Consider the following 22070-nt stretch of genomic DNA (forward strand, 5'->3'; position numbering starts at 1 on the left):
AAAATTCGTATATTTGTACACATACATATCAATAAAATTCTACATAGTTAACAAAAAATAAATTGCAGGGAATGAATTATTTATAGTAATTTGGTTAAGAATGTTTCGATTAAAAACACTAAGAAATAAAAAAAAGAAGGGTTAAAAGAAACAATCTGGTCGAAATTGAATGAGCGAGGAAATGCACGAGAAGCACCGTGAATGTAGTGTCAGTGGTCGTTTTAACTCGGGGACGACGGTAGCGCCGTAAGATAGTCGTGTTTACAGATTCGCCAGTGAGTTCTACAACGTCACGTCAAAAAGTGCAACAAATTTCTACCACCATTTACTATGTAAAGGTGCGTTTACCCGATAGAAGTTTGATGCGATAATCGGTGATAATAGGAACGTTCTGTGTGTTACGGCACGTTGTTTAACGGAATCGGGATTACTCTCGGGAAGAAAATTGTAAAAGATTTTCTTTAATACGGGAATGCTAATCGTTAGGATGGCCGCCATTTTGTCCGGAGGTGGCCCGGTTGAGTGAACGGGGCGAAAATAGTTGCTCCCTGGACACACCGAGGATTGTTGAAATTGCATAGGTACCGGTTACGTGGGATCTATTCATTTATCTCTAATTATCGAAAGAAATCTGACTGTTCGTGGAAAGAAGTGGCGCATAGATGAGAAACATCGAGATTTCTGTTCTCGTCGCCGCTCGACGTTAAGTCCTTTGTAAGCACGCCGTATACGTATTTCACGCGTAATTCCAAGCTAATTTAGCGACGATCGTTCGTGAAATTCTTTAAGTACGATGATGGTTTTCGATCGGCAGGAAGCAGACGACGGGTTGCTCATTTCCTGATTCTAATTTTTGACGGTTGACAGTTCGGTACGTTTGACGATTACACCCGAGAAATAAAAAGAAGCAGCGAGAGAAAGAGATCGAGAGGAGAGCGAGAGAGACAGACCCGGAGAGAGAAAGAGATAGAGAAATAATTCGCGACATGACATCGTACCTTTCATGAATTGCGAAATTCCAAAGAAATACAGAGACCCTTGGACGTGATTATTAGTTTCGTTTACTGGTTTACGTGCGAATCCGAGTGACTAGTAAACGTTTATGAAAGAATCGTTTCCTCGCTCAGATCAAGGCGAATAATTGAAATTTGTTAGCTGAAACCTTAATAAGATCATGCTGTCATACGATTTATAGAATGTGCGAAACGTTCTACGTTATCTATGTTGTTCTTCCTCCGCAAGAAAATTTAAATTCGTTAAAATTTTTTGCTGCTCGACTCTGAAATATTGACGGTGTACCTACCGGTGTCCCTCGAGGCGAGCTCGAATTACATGGTTCTTATCTTACGGATTTTTCGTCCATTCTAGTTTTCCAATTGGCTAACTTTTTCAATGTTTTTCAATGTTTTTCTATTTTATGTTTTCGGCCCGTCCCGTTTTTTGCAGAATTTATATTTATACAGTATTAGACTATAAATAACAGTACACTTGTTAATGATATATAGAATAATGAGGGAATTAATATTTGATGGATATACTAAGCTGTTGTAAAACTTCTTTACTAACATAAGTATTCTACAAGATTAAGTAATATTTATTGTCCTACTATTGTTATAGCTTCTTAATTGTTAGATCTGTATTGAAAGATTATATTTGAAAATGTCTAATATTATTACAATAACTTGTACAAATTTTAGTCTTTTTTTTTATGAAACTTTTATTATTTTGTTTCAGATAATGTAGGTATAGTTTATTCAAACAAGGCCTTTAGGGTATAATTATATTTAATGTCAGTGAATGAGTTGGATGATTGTTATTGGTGGTGCGATTATTGGACCAAAAGATATTGAGACAATTGGAATATAGCAAAGAGCGTACAAAATGACGATTGCCACAAGAGGCCAAGGAGTAGGCATAGACCCTCCTGACAGCCAGCAAAGTACACAGGTATATAATTTATTTTTATATTAGTTAGTCATATATCGTTCATTTAAACTAACTGTATTTAAACTATGTTTAAGCTATATTTAAAGTAAATTTCGTTTGCAAAATTTACCATATTGTTTTATGTATAATTGTTATAATGTGAATTTATATGCATTTACATTATTAAATCATATCATATTATTGAGTTAATATTGTGTATATGTATAATAATAGATGCACAGTCCATCGGGCCCACAACAATTAGCTGACACAATGTCGGGACTTCAACTCACGGAGAATGTGGTACAAACAGAATGCACCAATGATACCTTAGCTTCAGTAGAGGATAGTAATCAGCTCCATGGCGAGCCAGATTTTCCTGTTGCAAAACTCAATATGCTTCATGAAAAAATATCTAGTCCACGATGGGTTGTACCAGTTCTGCCAGAACAAGAGTTAGAGTGCCTGTTACAAGCCAGTATCGATCTTTGTAAAAAAGGTTATAATAAGCAATTTCGAAATTTTATTTAATCGAGTAAATAATTAAATATAAATTAATGATTTGTTTCAATGTAACAATAAATGCAAATTTGTACTTAGGAATTGATGTACAAAGTGAAGCGTGTCAACGCTTTTTTCGAGAAGGACTCACTATTTCTTTTACCAAAATATTGACTGATGATGCAGTAAGTAGTTGGAAAATGAACATTCAAAATTGTATTAATGCAAACTGTGAGCGGTTAGTGGATCTATGTATCCTGAAACTAGATGAGGACTGGTTTCCTCTTCTTGATTTGCTGGCAATGGTTTTTAATCCTAGTAATAAGTGAGTTACATTTTTTCCTATGTAACTGAAGATATGTTATTTTTAATTTCTTATTTTGTATTACTGATATTATACTGATTTATAACTTTTATTTCAGATTTCATACGTTTAATGCTGCAAGGGTCTCTGAAACTGTCCCTCCAGGAAGTGATATTCCTGATGAACAGCTTTATGCAAGGCCACCTCCTGATTCAAGAAGTCCTCGTGGTTGGCTAGTGGATCTCATAAATAGGTTGATAAGTGATATTATTATAATATTTCTTTATGATTTTATATTTTATACATGACATATAAATTATAAATTACTTAATTTTTTTTACAGGTTTGGAAGCCTTAACGGATTTGAAATTTTGCTCTCTAGATTTCAGAGCGGCCGAAATTTAACAGTACCAGTTATTTACGCTTTAATCAGACCTTTCGGTTTATGTTATGAACTACTTACTGTTCACACAATAGTTAAATATCTGATGCCTATTGTGGTAAGCATTTTATGAAAGGTATTAAACAACTCAATTACATTTGAATCTATACCAATTGGACATTTTTATGTTTATAGGAAATGGTGCCTGTAATTTTGAATAATTTAACTGATGAGGAATTAAAGAAGGAGGCGAAAAATGAATCAAAAAATGATGCAATATCAGCTATAATCAAAGCCGCCAAATGTTTAGTTTCACGAGTACCACACCAAGAGGAAATGATTAAAAATTTGGGAATTCTGAGACTGAAAATGATATTGAGACTCTTACAAATTTCTTCATTTAATGGAAAAATGAATGCTTTAAATGAAGTAAATAAAGTCATCGCCACTGTTAGTTTTTACCAACATCGAAATGCAATTGTTGAAGAAGAGGAATGGCTTACTGCGGAATGCATGGCTGTAGGTTTAATTAAAGTTTGTTTCAATTTGTAAATCATATCGACAAATATTGATAAATAATATTATTCTGTTTATATAGAAATGGATAAAGGAAAACGGAGTATTAGAAATTGTTTTAAGAGATTCGTTACATCAGCCTCAATATGTTGAAAAGTTGGAAAAGATTTTACGCTTTATTATAAAAGAACGAGCATTAACTTTAGAAGATTTAGATGCTGTTTGGGCAGCACAAGCCGGGAAACACGAAGCTATTGTGAAAAATGTTCATGATTTGTTAGCCAAACTTGCTTGGGATTTTAGTCCTGAGCAACTTGACCACTTATTCGAATGTTTTCAGGTGTTCAATATTGTGAAACTATAACAATCCTTATTCTATTGATTATTATAACTCAATTAAAATCTTTCTTATTCTAGATGAGTTGGAAGACTGCTAATAAGAAACAAGGAGAAAAATTACTAGAATTAATTCGGAGATTAGCAGAAGATGATAAAGATGGTGTAATGGCACATAAGGTATTTTTATGTTTACATTATATTTATACATTGTTACATTTTTACATTATTTAAAATTTCGTATCACTGTATATATAAAATATACTATTGATTTTACTTAAGCTTAATTGTATTTTTCATTAATATTAGGTGTTAACTCTTTTTTGGAATTTGGCTCATTCTGACGAGGTGCCTACAGAAATAATGGATCAAGCATTAAATGCTCATGTAAAAATTCTTGATTATTCGTGTTCACAAGAAAGGGATGCTCAAAAGACAATTTGGTTAGACAAATGCGTGGAAGAACTAAAGAATAGTGATAAGTGGGCTTTGCCTGCGTTGAAACAAATTCGGGAAATATGCTGCCTTTATGAACCAAACCCTAATATAGCATGTCATGGTCAACGGAACCATCATTATAGGTATATTTATTTAAATAGTGATGTAGAAGTTAATAATTAACTTAAAGCAATTTACAATTGGCATTATTTCTAATATGTTTTATTCTACAGACAAGATGTTATAGAACGACTTCAAGCAGAACATTCTGCAGTAATTCTCGTGACAAACAGTTTAACAAATTATATGGATAAAATGCGGCAGTTGGTTAAGGAAAATCCAGACATTGATGGAAATACTTACATGCACGATGGTCGCTACAATCATATTATGCAAGTACAGGAAAGACTTAATTTCCTCCGTTTCTTGTTGAAGGTGACATTTGTATTCATTTATTTTGTAATAATGACTTGTTGTAGATCTTTATAATTTTGTTTATATCTGTTTTTCTTGTAGGATGGTCAACTATGGTTATGCGCGGATCAAGCTGAACAAATTTGGCAATGTTTAGCTGAACAAGGTGTATTTGTATCCGATCGTGAAGCATGTTTCAAATGGTTTTCAAAATTAATGGGAGATGAACCAGATCTTGATCCAGCAATAAATAAGGACTTTTTCCAAAATAATATATTACAATTAGATCCGACATTACTTACGGAAAGTGGTATCAAATGTTACGAAAGATTTTTCAAGGCAGTCAATTCTAAGGAAGGAAAATTAAAATTAAAAAGGAGAACGTTTCTAATGGATGACGTTGACCTAATTGGTACAGATTATTTGTGGCGCGTAAGTAAAACTTAATACTAATTATTTTTTATGATCGTAATAGTATTTTGTGTCATTACATATTTTTATGCTTCTATTTATTCAGGTCGTGACCAATAGCCCTGAAGAAATAGCAAATCGAGCTATAGAATTATTAAAAGAAGTGAATACTAATTTAGGACCACGACTTCAGTCATCAGTTTTGGCGTTTCATGTGACATATATAGGAGAGTGTATGGACAGATTGAAAGCACATTATGATACTGTATCTGTCTTGAGTAAAGTATACCTTGAAGGAAGGGAAGAACGCGAACAGCAAATGTCAAATAAAATTAAAATAGAAGCTATGAAAATGTGCCGTGTTATGAAAGTGTTACAGGAATATATAAATGAATGTGATACGACATTTCCAGGAGAACGAAAAATATTGCCATTACATAGGTACTAATATTTGTATTTATTTGTAAAAATGATGAATTTTCTAAAATAACAATAATATTCTATTTTATTTGATTACAGAGCAGTTCGTGGGAAACACCTATCTCTTATCATTCGTTTTGCGAATCCTGGTCGTAATGTGGATGATATAGAGATATTTACACATAGCAACGACACTTTGGGGTCATTAAGGCGACAAATATTACGCAGAATTAAGGCAAATGGATCAAATGTAAAACTTGACTTATTTCTTAATGGAGAACCTTTGGAGTCAACAGATGACAGGAAATTACTTTCTCAAACTCCATTGAGGGATAAGATGGTATATATTAATATCTATTTTTTGTAAAACATAGTAATGTCAGAGTAATTAAAGAATAAAATTTTTTTCATATAGCTGTTGTCTGCAAAACTAAGTCAAGTAAACAGCAACTTACCGAGTTCGCCAGATAGTAGCTCAGATAGTTCTACCAGTTCTCCACACCATCCATATGATGGGCCAGATGCAGAAGCAGAAAATAGTTTACCCGGAGTGGTATGTTAATTTGCGTTCACATATAAAAAAAAAAGATTTTTATACAATACATTATAAGTGCAATATTATTTCTAGATGTTTATCTTATAACTTGAAAATTTAAAAGTTTCCTGTTTTTGTTATAGGTCATATCGCAAAGATCGCAGTATGCTACATTCTTCTTTCAGTTAGCAGATCTTGGATGTAGTCTTCAACATGCGCAATTACGCGATGGTGCAAGGAACCTTTTACAATTGGTGCCACCAGATACACTTACTGTATCACGATTGCAGTCGTTATTCGGTCATTGCAAAGAAGACGACAATTTAGATAATGCTCTTTGTAATGAACAAAATACTACAGTAGATTCTTTATTTTTTACTGCAAGTTCTAGCCAAGTTTTATACAATTTAGAGGTAAAGTTTTTGTAACATTTATATGTGTTTTTATTATGTATACCTCTCGGGTAATTTGTAATAAATTATTTGTATTTCAGGTTTTATATAGTTTATTAATGCCAGTTTTAGATCCAATGTCAGAAAGAGCGTTTGAGTTTCAGTGCAACTTTATAAAAAGTGGCGAAGCTGGTGTTATTCTTGAAATGTTAACTAAAAATAAATTTCTACCAAATGCAGACGAAACTACTAAACGAGCAGCGTATTTAACGGTGTTAAAATTATGTAAACTCTTATTAACGACAGTGGGTAATGTGATGGCCTGTGTAATGGATGAAGTGCAGCAAGCTGGTATTTCGGAAAACCATGATAATCATGTTCACAACAATCGAGGCCCAGTAGCGGTTTTGAAACAAGCCTTACAAAGTGTACCTAATCAGAATACTGAGTATATGTTGAGAAGCGTAGCAACGAACTTGGCGCAGCATTTAGCGCTTCGAATGTTATGTGGAGCAGCGGAATCTGACAAATGTCGGCAACTTTTTATGCAAGCCCTTTCCTGGGAGCTACCAGACGTAGCTACTATTCGTGCCATAATTAGGCTAGCATGGGCAGCATCGACAGGTAATTTAAATAATATAAATGCTTCTGCTGAGATGCTCCATACACTTCACGAAATAAATGAAAAGGAAACGTCAAATAATCCTGACAATAACGATGTGTTAGTATGTAAAGAAGCATTAGAAGTTCTGACAATCGCTTTGGTACTGAATCCAACTGCGTTAGAATCATTATCAAGAGATAAAATGTGGCATACGTTTTTGATAGATCTTGTTCTCTTGAGTACATCGAGAGTGGTTAGAATGGCTGCGGCTGAACAGTTTTTTCTTATATCAACGTGGTACAGTAGTGGTCATCAGCCATTACTTTTTGCAATAACGCTACTTTTCACTGTTTTAAACACTACGGTTATGGAGCATGCAAAACAGAGTCATGAGTATTTTCAGCTTTTATGTAGGCTGCTAAACTTTGCACACATGTCAGGATGTCCTCTTCTGACTGCTGAAACATTATTGAACATCGAAATAGCATGGTTAAAGAAAGTACGAGACAATGTTAAAGAAACTGGAGAAAGTCAAGTCGATGAAGCTGTCCTTGAAGGTCATCTTGGTCTTACTAAAGAATTACTAGCTTTTCTACCTCCGAGTAAAAAGTTTGAACTTGGCTCTGATGAAAAACACGGCGTAAATTTGATCAAGGAATTAGTCGAAGATTTTGTATTTCCTGCATCGCGTCTTATGCTGCAACTGCGTAGCACTGGAGAGCTAAGTGCTTCGCAAGCGAGCCCAGTATGCACGACTCCTCAATCGACTAGCGCAGCATTTGATTTACTTGTAGGTCTTTGTGTAGGCTGTGTACCTAACATGAAACTTCTAGTCACAATGCTCACTGATATGTTCTACTCTGAGAGAGATGAACCGCTAGTAGAATGGGATTATTTACCACCAGTCGGGCTTAGGCCACTGAAAGGCTTTGTAGGTTTAAAGAACGCTGGTGCAACTTGTTACATGAACTCAGTATTACAACAATTGTACATGGTTGAAAGTATAAGAGTCGGACTTTTGGCTGCGGAAGGTGCAGCGACAGATTTGAACGAAGATTTTTCTGGAGAAGAAAGAATTGAAGGAGAACAAACGATAGAAGCAAACGATAATGATACAAATGAAGAAAAATGTGGAGCAGACGAATCTCGAAAGGAATATAATATTGGTATTTTAAAGCAAGTTCAAGCAATCTTTGGTCATCTAGCATATAGCAAATTACAATATTATATACCTAGAGGTCTTTGGAAACATTTTAAGTAAGTTTACATTTACATTGTAAATATTGTTAAATGTACAATTGTCCAAGTGTAATTATCATCTTCATGTCATTATTGATGTTTTTATTAATATTATTTTCAGACTTCAAGGTGAGCCTGTAAATCTTAGAGAACAACAAGATGCAGTAGAATTTTTTATGAGTTTAGTGGAAAGCTTAGATGAGGCACTGAAAGCCTTAGGACATGAACAGATAATGAGCAAGATTCTTGGTGGTTCATATAGTGACCAGAAAATCTGCAAAGGTTGCCCTCATAGGTACCTTCTTAATTCTTAAATTTTGCTTTTTTCGGTAAACTGTAATACCGCATTACATTATCTTCAGATATTCCAAGGAGGAGCCGTTTAGTTTGATAAGCGTGGATATTAGGAATCATAGTAATTTACTGGACTCTCTTGAACAATATGTGAAAGGAGAATTATTGGAAGGTGCAGATGCTTATCATTGCGACAAATGTAATAAAAAGGTATAAACTTCATATATTTGTAAAGCACTTACGCATAATTCACGACTTTTATTACATATTCTATTAACAAATTATATTTTTAGGTCGTAACAGTAAAACGATTATGTGTAAAGAAGTTGCCACCTGTTTTAGCGATACAATTAAAAAGATTTGAATATGATTACGAAAGAGTTTGTGCTATAAAATTTAATGATTATTTTGAATTTCCAAGAGATTTGGATATGGAACCTTATACTGTTTCTGGGCTTGCTAAACTGGAGGGAGAAGTTATAGACTGTGATTACGAGGAATCGGTGAAAGGGACTTGTACTAAATATCAATTAACTGGCATCGTAGTACATAGTGGCCAGGCTAGTGGTGGTCATTATTATTCGTATATCCTACATAGGTATTGAAATATTTATGTGTCCACACATTAATATTTACATAATGGTTTAACACATATTTGTTTATTATTGCATTTTGTATTAGACAAAATGATGGCGTTGCAAAATGGTATAAGTTCGACGATGGCGATGTTACGGAATGTAAAATGGAGGAAGAGGAAGAAATGAAGTCGCAATGTTTTGGTGGTGATTATTTGGGAGAAGTATTTGATCATATGCTTAAAAGAATGAGTTACCGAAAACAAAAACGATGGTGGAATGCCTATATGTTATTTTATACCAGATTAGATGTAGAAGAAAATTCTTTAATGAAAAGTGTTAATGAATTATCCTTGTGTAAGTACTGCTTGAAATTCTTGTTTGTTAAAAAGTTATATTTACTTACTATAAAAATGTTATAACTTTTAGATACGAAACTAGGAGTTATGAAAATGCCCCCAGCTATCGAATATAGTGTCAGAAAACAGAATATCAAGTTCATGCATAATCGAAACCAGTTTAGCGCAGAATATTTTCAATTTATTAAAAAACTTGTATCTTGTAATCCCCATAACATCAATAGACAAAATATGAATGAAAAACTTGTAAGTCGATTTAGCAAATAATTTTTTTCAACGTTTGTATCAAACATATAATCTTTAAAAATTATATTTGTAGAATCCAGAGCAGGAAGAACTTGCAATGCTATCCGTGCAATTAGCGTCGAGATTCCTGTTTTACACAGGTTTTCATACTAAGAAAACTTTACGCGGTAACGCAACGGATTGGTATGACATCGTTTGTCATCATTTACGTAGTAGCAAAACAGTGCGATCCTGGTTTGCTCATAATGTCCTATTTAATCATCCACATAGGTATTGGGTTTTCTTGAGTATACATGTATCAATATAAGAGAATTTATTGTTTAACAAAATGAATTTATTGTCTTTAGATTTTGCGAATATCTTTTGAGCTGTCCTAGTACAGAAGTTCGAACGGCATTTCTCAAAATTTTGGTATTTCTCGCACACATTTCCTTACTGGATGGCCCATGCGTGCCGCCTAGTTTAAACGCACCAAGTAAGACTTTTAGTTATATTTATCATTCTTTCAAACAGATTAATAAGATATAATTTGAAATATTTGTTCATAAATCTTTATTTCCAGCTATACTTTTAGATCCAACAGCAACACTCAGTGATCATTTATTGCATGCAGTACTTTCTTTACTTCACCGTGAAATCTCAGATCATGGTCGTCATTTACCACATTATTTCTCTCTGTTTCACACATATGCATCGCTTGGTCTAGCTGAAAAAGCCCAATTGCTTAAGGTAACTTATACATTGTTTTTCTCATGTAAAATCATTTAATAAGATTATGCCATTTATAATTGTTTTTTATCGTAGTTAAATGTGCCGGTTACGTTTATGTTGGTTGCTATCGACGAAGGACCCGGACCTACGATAAAATATCAGTATCCTGAATTAACTAAATTGCATCAGGTAGTTAGTATGTTGATACGCTGTTGCGACGTGTCATCGAAAGCACACTCGAGTCTTGCACAGTCAGGTGTAGCACCTTTACCAAACCCATATGGTGACCCGGCATGTCAAAATGAATATTTGATGCCTATTCAGCCGCAGGCAGCAGATATTCTCTTTGTTAAGAACAGGTAGGTATTTCTTAAATAAAATGCGTTTAAAATATAGATAAAAGGTAAATATGTAAAGTATAAAGTATATTGGTACAAACTGCAATTTTTGTCATCTAGTTATATGAAAAAATTGATCGAAGATGCAGACGTTAACGTTACTGAAGATACAGTGAAATTATTGCAATATTGTTGTTGGGAGAATCCTCACGTGTCACGAACCGTTCTCAGTGAATTATTATGGCAGATTGGATTTTCTTTCGCACATGAAATAAAACATCATACTGACCTATTACTTGCTGTACTTCTTATGGAGGACTCGTGGCAAACTCATCGTGTTCACAATGCTCTGAAAGGTACAACTGTTGCAGGTATAAGTTTTTAATTTAAGAGGCATTAAAACATGAGATCGTAAAATGTAATTGTCATTAGGTGTACCAGATGAAAGAGAAGGTTTATTCGAGATAATACAAAGAAGTAAACATCATTATCAGAAAAGAGGTTATCAATGCATTAAATGCATGGTGCAGCTCTTCAGTAAGTGTCGACCTGCACATCAGCTCCTGCATCATAGTTCCGAATTGAAGAGGAAGTGGATACACGCTACCGACTGGCTTCACGAAGAACTCGATAAAGTATTGAACAATAATAATAGCTGATTATGAAGTTACAAGAAGAGATTCATATATTAAACAATATCGATTTTATTTTCAGAGACCGTATGCTTCTGCGGCACCATATACTCATGCGTATAGTAATTGGTCTCCACCAGCTCAATCCAATGACTCTGCGAATGGTTATGTTTTGGAGCGTAGTAATAGCGCGAAGAAGACATTAGAAAGAGCATGCGAACTTTGTCCGGATGAAGAACAGGAGGTAGAGGATGCAAGCGAAGATTGCACTGAGGAGACAGAGAAGTACCAACCACAGAATAGAGACATATTGCGATCGAGACGTAGTTTAGTATGGGGATGTATAGGGTAAGATTCAAAAACAGCAATTTTATTCAATTTCATTTATCATTATACAGTCCTTATTTAAAACATAAATCATTATTGCTTCTCTCTTCAGTTATCCTGACGTCACTGTAATGCAACAAATGCAAGAGGAACAACAATCTCAGCCTAGACCATCTCCAGTTCATACTCCCCTTTGGTCCCAATCCCCGGTTATACTCACACCACCAGCTCATCAGTTACATAGTCCACAGAACTGTGAGTCGTCACAAAATACCAGCCAGGATCCATAATGAACGCTACATATTGACGTTCTACCAAGTTGCTGCCTCGGTGAAACTGTTTCAAGATATTTAGACATTACTGCGCCAGCAGCTTGGTGCCGAACGATAGAGGCACCTGTACAGATATAACTCGCAGATTTGTTCTTATTTGCTGGTATTCACGAACTTGCATTTGCAACCTGAGTTTTATTGTGGGCAGTTACTTTCATGAATGATATGATGTGGCATAGCTATCTGCACTATTGAGAAAAAAAGAACGATGTTAGAAACAGCAGGCGATTATTAAATAAGTAAGAACAGAATTTCTACGTATTAGTTGAGGCAACGAGAATTCTCATCGTAATTTTTTCTTACTCCTAACGTTCGTGCATTCCTCATTTTTTGCATCTATATAATAATTTGTGCTTTTGAATTTCGATAAAAGGAAGGTTGTTTTGGTAGAAAGAAATCTTCTGAAGAGAAATTGATACGAAGAGGAAAAAAGAACAATTTAGATAAGAATTACACTTGCCTCGATTAATGCATACGAATTCAAGTGTAGGAATACGATAAGATTGTATAAATGTATAGCGAATAGTGTTATGGAATCCCGTCTCTGCCGAATAGAAAAGAAAGGTATAAAAAAAAAAGAACCTAACTTTCCGTATGTCTATGTAAATTTGTTACTAATAAAAAGTTAAAAAATGAAACTTTCTAACGATCGAAGGATAAGGCTAAAAAATACAGTAGTTTCCGATTTAATTGAAAAGAGAGCAGAGTTAACAAGTCAAGAGAAAAGAAAAATTACACATCTATCGATATTTCACTATTTTAGTCTTTCAAGACGAAGTAAACGAAAAAATTTCCTTGTACTTAATCTCGAGTATCAAAAAAAGAAGAAAAGAAAAAAAATATAAAAAAAAGGAAAAAAGAAAGAAAAATAAAGAGAGAGAAGCCACTCCTCTGATGCAGACGTTTGTGCTGTATGAGAATCTAAACATACACCAATAAGATGCCTCCCATTGTGCTTTCTTTCAGTTCATCAAATTTGAGAAGAAGAGTTGTGTCTTTGATATCATGCGACTCCATTTTGTATCTTAGATAGTTATTTAAGAATCGAGTTGTTGCTTCAAATTTTCATTGCTTATATTTTTGTCTGTTATGTTTTTTCGGCTATTTATGAGAAATTAACGAAAAAGAACTTGATCGAATGAAATTTAAGTGGACGGTGCAGTTGACCGCCTAAAAAGTTATTCGGATAAGAAACGACAGTTATGACGGGATGTTTCTACTTTAAATAGTAAAGATGGATATTAAAAAAGAGAGAAAAAGAAGGAGGCAAAATGGATGGATCAGTTTGTGTTTATTATAACGAGTCGCAGTGCCGCGAGGAAGAAAAATAAGCCTTGTTCGAAGTCCAAATTTTTACAAAATGAAAAACAAATAAAAAAAAGGAAAAAGAAAAAAAGAAGGAATTGAAGAAAGCGTGACGGTAGCGACACAAAAAGGGTATGAAACAAATATAAAGAAAAAACACTAATTTGTATCGTTCTAAGGTACGATCCATCGTTAAGAATAAAGAGCTGTGGTCTTTTCGCAGTATTATAAATCGATTCTTAGTTTTCAGTCGACAAGAAAAAGGACAGATGTGTTAGATGTTATACTGCTTGTATACTGTTCGGCATTTTATCGGGCATACAACGGATAAACGACGAAACATGGGAGAATAAACGATGACTGCGATCCTTTAACGTATGAACTGGCCATAGCTCTGACTTATTAAATAACATGTGTTATATAGATATTATATAAATAATACTAAAGAGGAGGAGAAAAAGAGAAAATAAAGTCACGTGTAATGAGGATATAAAGCAAGCCGTGTGTATACATAGGAATTCGTGCGATGAGAAAATCAACGACTATGTCAAGACACCAGGAAATAACGACATATTGATTATACTGTTCGTATTTATCAAATATCTACGTTAAACAGTGTACCAAATTATATAATAGCTACTATCGGTTAAAAATAATAATAATGGTACCTAATCTTACTCAGAATATGTACATATGCAACTGCTTTTTATATGTGATAAAAATTATTATATTCCTATTATACATTGAGGTTAGTATGCTATTGTAAATCCTGGTTTTTTGTACACAGACTGTATACTAAGTTCAATTTTTTTGTTAACGGAGAGAATGTAGTCTATAATTATTTAATATTTAATTGTATCGCTGAAAGAATAAGCGTAACACGTCTTGTATGATATACATAACTTGATTACCTTCTAACAATCAATATCAGATTTAAGTGATCGAACCTCGAAGTTTGTGTCATGATATAATACTACTAGTAGTGTCATTATTTCTTTTTCTTTCTTTCTTTCATATTTCGTTCTCTTTTTTCTTTTATTTCTCTCGAACGAGCGATGATAGAGCTAGAAAGATATGGACATTAAGGGGGAAAAAACAGATGTAAGACAACCGGGTACACGATTCTAATTCATGATTTATATAACTATTGTCCGAAAACTTATCGAGCGATTTCATCGAACTATCGAACATTCTCATATTTACTACGAATTCTATGTGAAACTGTGACGGATCTACGAGAGTCGATCAAGATTGCCGGTCATTTTTAATGCGGTAGTTGCGAATAAACACGCTTGTTTTTTTATAGTCGACGGAAAAAGAAAACGGTCGGATGCAACATTTATACATTTTCTTTTTTGCACGAAATGTTACTATACAGAGAACAACAACGATGAAACATGATACAAACAAGAACAAAAGCGAAAAAGAAAACGATATATTCAAATCTTGATAATAAGCGAAGGTGACTGATACGACGCGTTAATCAAAATCAAAGGCAAATGCATGTGAAGCAATGAAAAAAAGAAAAAAAAAAGTAAAGTTATACAGTTGCATGCTTAAGCAAAGAAGAAAATGACACATTGTACACAAAAACGAAAAAGACGCGGAAATGAGATAAAAAAAGAGAAGCAGTTACAATAATTCGAACTCCAAGTGAAGTGAAATTTCATAAAACACAAAGTAAAAAAAAAAAAAAATGACAAAAGGAAAATACAAAAAAAAAAAAAGATGGAGGAGAAGAAAAGAGTCCCTCGTCGATGTTCGTTTAGTTTTAGTTGTAAAGGTAATTTTATGTATTAACTCGATCGACGCTCTAGTCAGTAAAATTAAATAAACGGAAGGAGATTAACGAACCTCGTTCATTTAGTAGCGTAGAGTATCTCTCGAAATCTTTGTATTTTTTGTTTCCAGTACGACGATTGTTCAAACGATTTTGTTTTTTTTCCTTCTCTTTTTGTTTTAAATAAAACGACGTAAAGGAAAAACGAGATTTCCAAGAAACTAATAAACATGTACGCGCATTCGTTCGAGGCATGTCTTTTCGATGGTATCAGAAACTACCATGGGACACATCCGCTACTTTCGTGGTGTTCGTGTTTCTCCATTTGCCTTTGACAACTTCCTCCGAGGCTATTTCGAGAATGAAAAAAAGTAAAACAAGCAAGGCGATACGAATGAAACAAAAAGAAATCGAACAAAAAAAAAAAAAAAAAAGAATAAGAAGAGAAAAAAGATAGGAGGAACGAAATGATTCAACAATGAAACTACCTCGTTAAGCGGTCAATGTATTTACAATTTACACGCGTACTGATTTCATTGCCAAAACCCTTTGCGCTCCATTTAATCATTTAACGAAAATACATTTCTTCTTTCGTTTGGAGCATTTTCTTTGTTCGACGAGAAATAACATCTAACACTTTGGATGCTGATGTTCACGATAGATTAGAAAATGTTGTACCAATGGTAGATTTTTACTTTAAATAAATCGCGGATAAATTTCATAGCGTAGCAGCACGCAAGGAATAATGGTAGATCGATTATAGTGGCATCGCGAAAGTTAATTTATTCCAAACTGTCTTTTTACACGCGAAAAGAAATTGGACTGCAAAGGGTTAACGCTGGCAAGAAGCTGTTCTTCGCTTTTAGAATGTCAACCGCATTATCCGATACAGCAGAAGTTTATAAGTTCACATTTTTCTCTCTTGTCATTGAATTCCGTTCGCGAATGTTTTGGATCGGATTGTTCATTGATATTTTAAGAAAGATCGATACACACGGGACGATCCATTTTTATTTACGAATTGATCTATATAAGGCTAAGGGGGACAGGAAAAAGAAAGGAATCTATTAAATTGACTTTCTAGTAATTTTACTAAGGTGAAGTGCCATTTGAAAAAGACGTCGAATAATCTTCGGATGACCTTATTCTAATTATATCTTTGATACTTTCATGTAATCTAAACGTCTTATTTAGTAATCACTTTATTCGTAGGAATTTTTCACTAATTTTTCACTAATCGTGCGTTTGTAGATTCAGATGGATCGTCCTTCGCCTGTTTTACAGATTATAAAGCGTATAAAAAGATATCTAAATCCCTGTTACGGTTCTCAGTTTCAGCACGTGTCTAAAGAGATGATTTAAATAAATGAAGAAATTACAAACAGAATGTTGACGGAACCATTTTTACTTTTGTCGGATGTCTTTGTTCTTTTTTGTTTGTTGTTTGTTGTTTGGAACGCGTAAAAGAAAGAGATGTGGTAACGAGGAGAAAAGAGAGATCGTAGCAGGGCCGACGGAAGCTTCTCAGAAAATAACAGAGGCTTGTGATTCCATCGGAACTTGTGATTTCTTTCACGTGAATCTGCTCACGTGTGTACGAATAAAGTCGTTCGACATCGGCATTCGTATGATGAAACGATCGAGTACAGTATGGAAACTTAGTCGGTAGATAATTAAAGATTATATAAAGATTGAACTCGTGTTCCAAATCGACGTTGGACATTGGAAAACGTACTTTTTTTTCTCTACTTCGCCACTCGCGCGACGAATGCCTCTCTATCAAAGATAACACAGCGTGAAAAAAATGAAGCGTGAAATTTCGCTAGACAAGTCTGAGGGCGTTGATAATCAAGCCAGTCGGTTTCAAGCTGATTCCGCACGAAACCAAATGTAAAAGATAGTGTGTATATACTTTGTGTCCGTCAAATACACGCTTTTGTTAAATTTTTTCTTTTTTTCTTTGTTACGTCGGTAGATGGTATTATGTTCGTGCGTAAGGAAGTAAATATTTGTTTTCTTTCATTAAATTCTGCACACGATTTTTGCAATGAGATTCGTGCGGTTGTGTCTACGAAACGACACGATCTTTAATAGTAATTACGATTGTATTTAACCATATGAAAATAACGATAGAATTGTACGCGGAGAGAATTAATAATCGTGGCTGTTTGTTTGAAATGTATTCGAATTAAGAACTTTTATCGGAAGTGAATGATCGCTCGGTTCGATTAACAGCGCCGTAGAATAATTCTAATCGTTAGATTTACGAAGTATTACACGATACCACAGATAATATCGAGTAGAATATTTAATATTCACTGTCCTATATTAGGACTATACTAATAAACCTTTCGATCGAGCCACAGTCGACATGTTTCCCGATGCGCAATTACGATCGTCGCCATTGAGAAAAAAGAAAAGAAAAAAAAAAAAAAAAATAAAAGGAAGAGGAAAGGAGAAGAGGAAATTCCTTATTAGAAATGGTCGACGATGAAACTTCGCTGGTCGTACACTGTCATCACAACTGCACAAAATTCATTGTGTCTCGTAGCGGAATATCGTTTGGTGTTTGTCGTACCGAAAACGACTGCCAGAAGAGGTTTATAAAAAGACTCCAAGTAAAAGAATTGTGTTCCTTGTGACACAGCCAGTGAATAAAGGACAACTCAGTGATATTCGCAGGACGAATATAGAACATTGCTCGCATTCCTCGAAGCCGTTTTCGTTATCTGTTTCTGTATTTATTTCAAAGAGCTGCGTTGTGCAGGCATTAACTAATAGGACTTACTAATACGAGAATTCTATGCGGTGTAGGAAAGGAAATATAAAATAAAAGAAAAGAGAAAAGAAAAAAAAAAGGAAAGAAGAACATTGGTCGTGTCAGACCATGAATAGATTGTCATAAAGGAAAGGGTAATAATAAATTATTATTTACTCTGAAACGATAAAATCGTCTCGTGGACTTGCATCGACCAAAACTTTTTCTCAGTGGAAAATGAAGTTTTCTGAAGACACTATCGTTAAGAATATTCCTCGTTTCTTTGTATCAAACATATATCTTCTTTCTTCACTCGCTAAATAACGTAATTTTCGCTTGCAATTGCCTACGTCATTCGTTGAGCCGCGTTTTTTCTCAATCGAGGCACGGAAATGTGGATAACGACCGATATCGTTTCCACTTTCGCGCGTTATTAATTATATTCGTATCGAGTCGAGATAAACCACCGTGCGGTGTGTGTGTGTGTGTGTGTGTGTGTGTGTGTGCGCGCGCGCGCGCCCGTGCCCCTGAACCTATGGTGCTTCAATAGATTGTGCCTCGTCGACCTTGAGTCTTTTCCCTTTTCATTCGTTCCGAGCGTGAAACGATCATGGATTCTTGTTGGATCATCGTTCCCTCGGTTACCAAGAATTTTCTGGAGTCGAAAAATCTGCCGACATTGAACGTTTCCTCTTGTAGAGGATCGTCGGGTTATTAATTCTACGTTCCTCGATCTTTTCGTTCATCAGATCTTATTAACGAAGATCGCACTCCTCGTGTGTACGATATTGTTAGGTCTTTTCAAAGAAAAGATTGAATATATGGTTTTAATATCTTCGTAAGGGATCATCGTGGTCCAGGACGATCGAAATTTGACGAACCTCTCTCGGGTGTTTTTCCAAGAGAAAATCCTTCAGTAGAGGAGAATTACTCGGGAAAAATTCCCAAGACAATTTCGCGAGATATCCGAGACCTTGGGATAAAATTGAGAAATTTCTTCACCTACATATTCATTGGAGAGGGAAAAAATATTTATTGAATGAAGCTTATCACGAGAATACCGTATCACAAGATTTCTTATCTGAATAATCGACGGATGTCTACCTTTAGGGATCCACGAAGGAACTCGAAATGAAACTAACACTTGCTTCGTAATCGAACACCAAATACATATATTGACGTTCAAACGAAAGTAATACCAAAAAGTGGTAAAAAGAAACAATAAAGTATGATATTCTTAATTTGTCGCGTATATGTGATTTTTGGATCGATCGATGGACAAATCGAAACAAAACGAAAGAGAGATATACAATGAAAAGCACGATGAGAAAGAAAACGTAACCGAGTGAAAAACACACTCTATAAGAGTGGCTAAAAACCGAAGATAAACGCTCACGTCGTTTTGTGACATTATTCGTTTTTTCAAATAGGCGCATTTACGTAAGCATTTTACTTACTCGAACGTTAATCGCAAATCGAGCCAACCGAGTCTGCGATCCTAAGAAAATACGAAAGAGAAAGAGAGACAAAGGAAAAGAAATCGGCGTGCCCTTCTCTCTCTCTATATATATATATAATCATATTTATGGTCTCTCGCAGACTCTCATTAATACAAATATTAATTAAGATTATATATATATATATTATATTATATATATATATATATTCTCGATTTAACAGTGCATGATCGATCGTTTTCATTCGGGGGGTCGCAGACAACGGTTCGCCACACGATCCACGGGGCCCTCGATTTCTCGATCGAACGACAAACTCACCTCGTGCGTGATCGGCGTGAAAAGCTTCGCCGCCCCTGAGAATCTTCTGTGTATTATTTCTAACAGAATGTAATAAAGTATGGTTGAAAAAGAGGAATAACACCAGCTTAATCGATCTTCTTCATTTCCATCTCCATCCTCTCTGTTTCACTGTGACCGAAAAAATTTAAAAACAAATTTATCTTAATACATAGTTGATACTTGACGTCAAAATCTTTAGCGCTTCTGAGAATCTTTTGCGTATTACTTCTAATACAATATGTATAATAAATAGATGTCAGCTCTTTGTATACTTACAGAAAATTTCATAGTGCAAAGTTAGTAATTCAGAAAAATAAAAATGTATCCCAAATTCATGAAAAAGGAAAGTGTATATATAGGAAACTCTGTACGTGCCACTTCTTAGTTTTAAAGAAAACTCAATGTTCCATTTATTTAAATAGATGGTATAGACAAAAGCCAAGAAACAATTATTATTATTAGCTGACACTTATATTTCTCTTTACACTACAGAGGCGACGTTGGACGTGCCACTGACACCATCTTCTAGCATTATTGATAACTATTTAGAGAGGCTAATTGCGCTTAAATGCTATACTATGGTATGGTATGTTAGAACATTTTTCAATAAGAAAAAGAAAATTCTTCAGTTTTACCACTCACGGTGTCTTCTGCAAGTACTCTTCGATTATTGCTGACCGGAGTATCGAGTGAAAGAAATCTCGGGCCAAAAATTCCATAAGAGTATAAATCTACATAAACACTCGTAATCTAGCGACGAAATACCGTTTAAAGAGGAGAATTTAATTGACTCGTCTGTTGTTTTTTGCATCCCCTTTGTTTCGTTGCAATCGACAAAGTTTGAAGTTCACTTGTCTCAATTTCGACTATCAAAGTTTTTTGCCACTATGTTGCAAAACAAGAAAAAATGTTGTCTTGCATAAATACCGATAGACGTGGGTTACGATTACTTTTGCTCGTGTAAGATATGTATTTGTTAAAGATATTCGTAACTGAAAAACTATTTGGCAAGCGTTGCATAAGTGTTTTTATCGACATGGAACATTTTTACCCGTTGTCCTTGAAATTTTGTCCTTTCAACAGACTTCAAAGTTTCAAGTTGTGTAAGTTAGATAACCATGGGATTGACTGATAAGTACGTAATTATTATATACTATCGGTCGTATCAAGTAATGAATCACAGATATTTCCCATTCGGTTCCGATCATTTAACAATGTGACGCCTCATTCATTAGCACAACAAAATTTCGTTTAATCGCGTGATAATGAAAATCTAATCTAAAACCTCTTGTACATACCATACATATGATACACACACACACATGATTACGATATAAGGGGTGGAATAAAATTCGACGATGAATGATCGATATTGATATCGATCGATTTATCGTTAATCTCTCGTGTTAAATAAATTTTCGAGATCTATAAAGAAACTACGCTATATTGGTTTGCCAATCGTAATTTCTTGTAACATATTAATGAAACGCTAAGTCTGCAATCCTCTATGGTATACACTATTAGTCAGAAATTTTAAGATATTTGTAGCATGTGTATTTGGTATCAATCGAATGTTTGTCGTAGCTCTCATTTTTAATTACTTCGCAATAAGTCTACTATTTCATCCGCGTGATTTGTGCCTTATGGCATAATATATGAGATAAACTAAAATTTGTTAGATTTGTCCAATAGATATAACGAGTCTATATATGTAGTGTCTATATATGTGCTAATATTTATAGTCGATAGCGCGTATACATGTATCGCCATATAACTAAAATAAAATTTTCTTGGATAACTATTTGCAGGGATAGCAACAACAATAAATAATTAACGCTCGATGATCATAAAAGTGAATTGGAATAGAGATAGAACAGAATTTAAGTCGAAGCGAGGGACACATTACATATAACGGGTATCGTTATGTTCATTAATTATATCAATAATTGTTAATTACATCCCAGTGTTGATTTCAAAATACAGCGAGCGATTCATCTTCCGCCTTTCAGGACAACACACGCGTCTTTCACTAACTCTGTAAAGATAAACGGTTTCTGGATAAAGCAAATAATTTTATCTGTAATACTACTGGACACGCTACCTCTCCCGAGGTTATCTTGGCAATAGGAGTTATCGTGGAGACTATGGAAGTCATTTAATCATATGTTTTCCTTGCTGGGAAATCAACCGATTCACTGA

At 34.5% G+C, this 22070-nt stretch overlaps 1 protein-coding gene and 1 long non-coding RNA gene across 6 annotated transcripts; one reads left to right on the plus strand and one right to left on the minus strand.

The window, feature by feature from the left end:
- The first annotated feature begins 210 nt into the window (after positions 1 to 210).
- On the plus strand, positions 211 to 15386 carry LOC126872124 (probable ubiquitin carboxyl-terminal hydrolase FAF-X). Of its 5 annotated transcripts, none has more exons than XM_050631700.1 (30): positions 211 to 338; positions 1735 to 1947; positions 2161 to 2425; positions 2527 to 2752; positions 2850 to 2984; positions 3075 to 3231; positions 3309 to 3632; positions 3712 to 3969; positions 4047 to 4145; positions 4275 to 4546; positions 4637 to 4838; positions 4920 to 5249; positions 5335 to 5669; positions 5748 to 5988; positions 6064 to 6201; positions 6327 to 6596; positions 6677 to 8436; positions 8540 to 8713; positions 8781 to 8922; positions 9006 to 9310; positions 9394 to 9644; positions 9717 to 9892; positions 9966 to 10162; positions 10240 to 10367; positions 10455 to 10621; positions 10697 to 10962; positions 11062 to 11312; positions 11374 to 11576; positions 11656 to 11921; positions 12013 to 15386. In XM_050631700.1, the coding sequence occupies exons 2-30, from the start codon at positions 1882 to 1884 to the stop codon at positions 12188 to 12190; spliced, it is 7782 nt and encodes a 2593-aa protein (XP_050487657.1). In that variant the 5' UTR covers positions 211 to 338; positions 1735 to 1881; the 3' UTR covers positions 12191 to 15386. The 5 variants fall into 5 exon arrangements, with proteins under 5 accessions (XP_050487657.1, XP_050487661.1, XP_050487662.1 ...); XM_050631704.1 differs by having other exon boundaries at positions 11062 to 11297; XM_050631705.1 differs by having other exon boundaries at positions 11062 to 11297; positions 11383 to 11576.
- Positions 15387 to 17620: 2234 nt separating this feature from the next.
- LOC126872176 (uncharacterized) lies at positions 17621 to 21887 on the minus strand. The gene is made up of 2 exons (XR_007691896.1): positions 20148 to 21887; positions 17621 to 20000 (listed from the first exon to the last, which is right to left on the minus strand). It is a non-coding gene; the product is annotated as an uncharacterized LOC126872176 (long non-coding RNA).
- Between the last annotated feature and the right edge of the window lie 183 nt (positions 21888 to 22070).

This window comes from Bombus huntii, chromosome 12 (genome assembly GCF_024542735.1).
Source record: "Bombus huntii isolate Logan2020A chromosome 12, iyBomHunt1.1, whole genome shotgun sequence".
Taxonomy (NCBI): Eukaryota; Metazoa; Arthropoda; class Insecta; order Hymenoptera; family Apidae; genus Bombus; species Bombus huntii.